General features: G+C 39.6%; 1 protein-coding gene across 1 annotated transcript; it reads right to left on the bottom strand.

Annotated features, from left to right (window-relative positions):
* Positions 1 to 209: 209 nt before the first annotated feature.
* LOC130452173 (uncharacterized) lies at positions 210 to 1,382 on the bottom strand. Its single transcript, XM_056791487.1, has one exon. It carries the CDS (start codon positions 1,380 to 1,382, stop codon positions 210 to 212), a length of 1,173 nt encoding a protein of 390 aa, XP_056647465.1.
* Positions 1,383 to 6,812: the final 5,430 nt, after the last annotated feature.

Raw genomic sequence — 6,812 nt, 5'->3', positions numbered from 1 at the left:
TTGTTTCCATCTCGATGGAAAGTGTTTTATCTTCAACATGCCACTTATTATGTTCGAAAGGTATGCCATACCTTTTTTTGGCATGTTTTTCAGCGCTCTGTTCGTGATTCCGTCTATTCCCAGAGCCTTCCTTGCTGATGCGAACCTGAGTAATTTCTTCACTTCCATTGGTGTTGAGAATCCTAGGGTTTCTTGATCCTCCTCGTCTTCTAGGTATTCGTTGATGTTTTTTTTATCATGTCTGAGAAGTCCATGTCTTCGTCGGGATGTTCGTTCAGTGTGAACTGAAGTTTCATTGTGTTTTTCAGCTCTTCTGCCTTCTCTTTGTCTGTGTACGCCATCCCTTTGCTTCCGTGTATTGGTGGTATTGGTTTACTTTCTTCTTTTAGTACTTTAGATATGTTCCATAATCCGGGTTCTTGCGGGTCTAATTCGTTTATCCTTCTTTTCCATTCCTCGCTCCTGTGATCCTGTAATTTTTCTTGAATTTCCTGTTTCATTTCCCTGACTCTCCTTCTTTCTTCTGGGTTTTGTGTCCTTTGGGCTCTTCTAGCTATTCGATTTTTCTCCCTAATCAGATTTCCCAGATCGTCGCTTATATTTTTGAATCTGCCGTATTTGTCTGATACGGTCATTGTGGTACTTCGTTCTATCGCTTCTGATAGTGCTTCTTCGAAGAAACAGACCTGTTCTTCTAGGATCTCCTTGCTTTTTATTTCCGTGATTGGTCCTAACAGCTGTCCTGTTAGCCTTCTGAATTTATCCCAGTTGGTTTTTCTCACGGTTCTTCCTGTTTGTCTGTTGCCGCTACCAATGGTGACGATGATTGCTGAGTGAGTGTCGCCGCCGTCTATGGTCCCGATTTCTACAGGCATCGTCATGTCTCTCAACACAGCGATGTCTATAACCTCGGGCCTTCCTCCGTTTGGTGGGTAGTGTGTCGGTCTTACTGGTCCTATCGCTTGATAGGATGGGTGATCTTCTATGATCTTCTCCAAGTTTCTCCTTGTCTGTTTCTTCTTATGCAGTACCACGCAGGGGACTTGGCATTCAGATCTCCTAATATCGCCGTATGATGTTTTAATGACTACTATTGTCGCCTCCATGCTAAGTAGTCCGTCCGGTGAGTTTATTCGGTGTTGGCACAACTCTTTTTTCACTAAGATCGTTGTACCTCCGGAGCGTCCGTTTATATCGTATCTATAAACGTTGTAGCCTGGCCAGGCGAATCTGTGTGTGTCACCTGGCAATCTCGTTTCTTGTATAGCGAAGATATCGTAATCTTCTTCCTCCAAGATCACTCCCATGGTGTTTTGGTTTGTTCGTAGTCCTCCTGTGTTCCACGAGCCGATCTTTATTTGACTAGGAAGGTTGTTTGTCATTTTATTTGGCTTGTTGGGCTATTAATGTCGCTATCAGTGCCTGCATGTTCTGCAGCATACTCAATATCTCGCCCGCTCCTTGTTGTTTTTGTGAAGTTGAGGCTAACGGTGTTTTCTTGGCCGTTTGGGTGTAGCTGACTCCTGGGATCGTGGTTTTTGTTTTTTGGTTTTTAGTTTCCTCTTTTTTTTGGATTTTTTGGACACCCCCTGTAGTTGGCTGAGTGATCTCCTGCGCAGTTTCGCTCAGGGTGCAGTCAGCAGCCCTGTGTTCTCCTGCGCATCTTACACAGCGCACGTCCATGTTGCACGTGCTCTGTCCGTGATGGAAACCTTGGCACCTGTAGCATTGTACAGGTCCGTCGTGTTTTTTCTGTTCTACCACACTTATTTTCGTGTGGCAGAGATATCTCAGGTTTTTGTATGCCTGCTCTTCTGCAGGCTCGATAACTACCATGTATATTGGTAGTAATTTTCTTGTGTTATCTTGGTTTTTTTGTGTATAGCTCGTCAGTTGCCATACTTTTTTAGGTTTCAATCCTATTTCCCTCAGCTCGGTTTCTACTTCCGGTGCTGGGGTGTTGACTGCTAGTCCTTTTATCACTAGCTTTCTTTCTTTTTCTTCTTTGAGTGCGTACGTATACCACTCTATTTCTTTGTGCTCGCTCAGGAGCATCTCCATTTTGTTGAAGTCATCCACTGACTGTGTGGTGATCTTTCCTGTAAAACTGCCCATTTTGCATTGGGCGTTAATATTTCTCTGTATCAGTTGTTTTCTGATAACAGTCCACATCAGTGGGGATTTCAATATGATTGGAGTTGGCCTCCTCTCTGGTTTTTTTGTTTTTCTTCCTCGTCTCTCTTAATTTTTTTTATTTCTTCCTCTATTTCTTTTCCACTTTCATTACTTTCGTTTTTGTTTTTTTCCGTAGGTTTGCTTTCCGCTTTTTTTCGTTTTCTTTTATTTTTCACTTGCGTGAAATCCTCCTCTTCCATTCGGCAGTCTTCGCTGTTTGATTCCTCCATTACTATGGTCGGGCTCTCGCATTTCCTTTCCCACATTTTGTTTTCCGTTTGAGGTTGTCCTTTTTTTTGGTTATTTTCATTTTGTTCTTTTGTTACTTTGTCCTCTAGTGCTTTCATTGTTTCCTTCATGTTGTCCATTTTTACCACATATATTTCAATTGTTCTTTTCAATTTCTTATTTTTTCCTTCAGTTCTTCTTTCTGTCTTTTCAGTTCTTCATTTGTGGTTTCAAGTTTCCTATCTTTCGATGTTCCCCTATCGTAGGGTTTTTCCCTGCATTTGGGGTTTTCAGGCTCCATGCTTGTACTCTTGTCTTAGTAATTCTCTTTTTTTTAAATTTCCTACAATTTCCTTGAAATTACCTAAAAATAAAATGTTATGCCGTGCTGAGAAGTACGACTGTTTCGAAAACAGAAAAATTCCGCACAATCAAATTTGTGTTAACAAACAGAGTTCTTTTATACGGAAGTAATTTTTATCATTATGAATAAAAGGCTGTGTCAAAGCACAGCTACCTGCAATAAAGAAAGTTTGATCAGTGTCTCACCTGAGTCCGCTTTCACTCCACTTCACTCTCGCACTTGTTCACTCGTCGAAGTCTATTGCTTTAGGGGCTTTAGGGCTTCAATAAGGTTATTTCTTGCAATCTCTCTCTCTCTCTCTTCATAATCTTTAATCTTCTCTTCAAAGATTTTAATTTGTTCTCCCATCGTCTTTATCATTGCTTCATATTCAGTATTTTGTTTTTTTTATCCTTTCTGACAACTCAATCATTGTCTCTTCTTTTTGTCGTTTTAACTACGAGTCTCTATCGTAGGGTTTCTCCCTGTTTTTGGAGTTTTTAGGCTCCATGCCTGTTACTTTCTGTCTTGGCTTCCCTATTTTTGCTTGATGACCTGTAAATTACCTGAAAAAAATTTATTAATCCGTACTGACAAGTAAGGCTGTTTTGGAAACGGATAAATTCCGCACAATCAAATTTGTGTTAACAAACAATTCTTTCATGCGGAAGTATTTTCTATCATTATAAATAAAAGGCTGTGTCAAAGCACAGCTACCTGCAATAAAGAAAGTTTAATCAGGGTCTCACCTGACTACCTGAGTCCGTTTTCACTTCACTTCACTCTCGCACTTGTTTACTCGTCGAAGTCTCGGAGTCAACTAGAAGTTACACACACACACAATTTCCCTTGAGTCCTTCGGGCATGATATATTTGTTACTTTTCCTATGTTTAAACTTGACTTCATATTTCTTTTCCGTGAGGTAACTGTTTATTGATTTTATTAAGTTCGTTGGTATCTGTGCTGATTTCATCTTGGATATAAGTGCTTTCTCCCACACTGTGTCATAAGCTTTTTCTAGGCCGAGCGTGGCTAGTCCTGGCTTTCGTTGTTTTTTATTAAGTTCCGTTTTAGCGTGGTCTATTATCCTGGCTAGCTGTAGTTCAGTTGTGTGATTTTTCTTAAATCCGAATTGTTCTGATCGGATTATTTATTTCTTCTCTAGGTGAGAGTTAATTCTTTTTTGGATAATTCTCTCCCATATCTTGCCCATGGTGTTGAGAAGAGATATGGGCCTATAGCTACCTGGCCGGTTGGCTTCTTTGTTGGGTTTTCGGATCGGGATTATATTAGCATTTTTCCATGGTTTTGGGAAATAATTCAGTCTTATTGCTGCATTAATTATGTAGTACAGCTGAACTAGAGCCTTTTTGGGAAGATTTTTTAGAACAATGGCCTGGAATCCATCTTCACCTGGCGCCTTATTCTTCATTTTTCTTATGATGTATTTTACCTCCTCAGGGTTTGTGCTCGTTGTTTCGTCGTTTTCTTGGTTCATTATTTCGTTTAACTGGTTTTCTACTAGTGTTTTCGTTTCATCGTTTGACTTGTGGCTAGTTAGATTATGGTTTCTTCTTATTTGTTCGGCTATTGCATTCAGCTTCTCGTTTGGGTCTTGGATCAGGATGTCATCCATTATTAGTGGCGGTATTTCATTATTATTTCTATTTTTCTTGGCCTTGATCATTTTCCAGACGTTGTTTCCGCTTCCGTTTATTTTTCTGATTCTTGCATGCCATTGTTCTATTTCAAGTGATTCGAGTCTGGCGTTGATTTCTGTATTTATTTCGTAGATTTTGTCTCGTAGTTCGGGTGTCGGATGTCTTTGGTATTGTCGTCTTAGTCTGTTTTTCATCGTTATCATGTCTTTTGTCTCCTCGTTGATTTTGTTGGTTTTTGTCTTATACTTTATTAGTGGTATATGGTCTGTCATTGCTTTTTGTATTGTTTTTGTCAATTTTGTTATTTCTTTGTCTATTGTTTCTGCGTCGTCTATGTCATTATCTGGTATTTCGATATATTTGACGTTGTTTGTCGTTTCCGTTTCCACAGGTTTATGGTCTGAGTTTAGTTCGTCAAGTGCTTTTGTGTTTTGGAGCGTTATGTTTTTTGTGATGAATATGTCGATTGTTGAATTCGAATGTCCTGTCACTCCACTGACTCGAGTAGCCTCGTCAGGGGCGTAGATAACATACCCGTTGTCTTCTGCAATCTTGTGGAGTTTCTTGCCTATGGGGGTGCATTTGTTGTTCACACCCCATTCAGTATGCGAAGCGTTCAGGTCACTCGCCATTATGACACTTTGATTTCCCTCCATTAGGCTTTCGATTTCTTATCTTTTTAAGTTGTCTACTGTGTTTCTTGCTGTCGGTTTCCTGTATACTGCATAAATGTCTGTGTTGCCGATTCTGATGCCTGTCGTTACTAATGATTGTGTCTGCGTTTCTATTTTATTATATTCAATGTTCGTCTTTGTATATATAGCTACACCGTCTTCGGCCTTGTTTTCGTTATTTTGTAAGTGAATAGTTTGGAATAAAAGGAGGTGTATTCTACCTTTGCATTTTGTTTCCGTCCCTATTATTATGTCAGGTTTTCTCCTATTGGCCAATTCTCTTAGTTGGTATATTTTTTTCCTTATGCCATTTGCGTTCCATTGCATGATTTTTATTTTCTTATTCATTTGTTAATGGTCCATTATATATGTTTTCGTATTTCATAAATATCTGAGCTTTTTCAAGAAAGTTTCTTGCTCCTAGGAGCTCTTGTTTCAAATATGTCAATATACTTATCATTTTATCTATGTCGCATATTTCATTTATTTCTCTCATAAGTTCGCTTAGCTCGCTCGTTTTGTCCTTTATGTTGTTGCTATTTACGTACTTAGGTGGTTGTCCCGTTGTAGAGCTGTGGCTGGAGGTGGCTTCAGCAAAGCTAATATTTTCTTTTATTCTGGAACTAACAAATGTCCTTTTTGTTGTAGGTACCTAGGGCTTATGCCTGTTTTCCTTTTGCCTCTCTATTTTGTCCACGTATTCAATGTATTTCTCACATTGTGTGTAGTTGGCGGTGTGTTGACCTCCACAGTTCACGCATGTTGGTGTTTCATCTCTGGTTTTATCGCATGCCTTGGTATCATGCTGTTTACCGCACTTCACGCAGTTAGGTTGTGTGTAACAATTTGCTTGGGAGTGCCCGAAGTGTTGGCATCTGAAGCATTGGGAGACTGTATTTTTCTCATATACATTTCCCATTTAACGCCGATATTCTGAATACCTCTTATATTTTTAACGTCTTTCAAATTCACTTCTTTTTTGAAGTGGAGGAGGTAGCTGTGGCTTCCAACATTTTGTTTTCTTGACTTCATGGCAATTATTCTTTCTACGTTGATGTGATATTCACTCAACATTTCTTCTCTAATTGCCTCCAGGCTTAGACCCGGTGCTGCCTCCATTACTAATTTTTTCAAGATTTCCTCCCTATCAGTGTATGTGAAAAACTCACTTTGTGACTGCTTCAGTTCACTCTTTACTTTATCATAATGATCCTTGTTTTTTAAGTGAATTTTCGTTTCACGTCTATTCCTGTTGATGATCAGGCGAAAATCTCTGGATCCTATGATATGGGTGATTTCTTTCACGATCTCATCATATTTAGGTATGGTGCCTAGTAAAACCAGGGGTGGCAGGGTTTTTTCGCGTCTTATAGGCGCGCTGCTTGAGCTTTCTCCTATTTGGTCTAAATTCTCGTTATTGAGAACACCAAACTTGTTTTTCGTAGGGATGTTGGGGTTTATCATTTCTAGATCTTCTTCCATGGTGCTGCTGTAGTAGCTTTGAGTTTCTTGCTGCCGTTCATTTCGCTCACTTTCGGGTTTTCAATTGTTTTTAGGGTTTTCCCCTTCACACTCACTTTCCGTTTTTCACCAAATTTATTTGAGTACACGGATGTACGCACTTTCATGTCTCTCCCGTTTTTCCGTGAGGTCTTAGGACCCCATTCGTCGCGAGTTTGATGTTTCCGCACTTCTGAATTTTTATCTCGTTTTATAATCACTTTGTCACT

Source organism: Diorhabda sublineata, unplaced genomic scaffold (assembly GCF_026230105.1).
Source record: "Diorhabda sublineata isolate icDioSubl1.1 unplaced genomic scaffold, icDioSubl1.1 Dsub_251, whole genome shotgun sequence".
Taxonomy (NCBI): domain Eukaryota; kingdom Metazoa; phylum Arthropoda; class Insecta; order Coleoptera; family Chrysomelidae; genus Diorhabda; species Diorhabda sublineata.
The sequence above is the reverse complement of the archived record's forward strand: the minus strand, read 5'-3'. Positions and strand labels throughout refer to the sequence as shown.

Coding starts and splice junctions, on each gene's coding strand:
- LOC130452173 (XM_056791487.1), bottom strand. CDS start 1,382: ATGACAAACAACCTTCCTAGTCAAATAAAGATCGGCTCGTGGAACACA.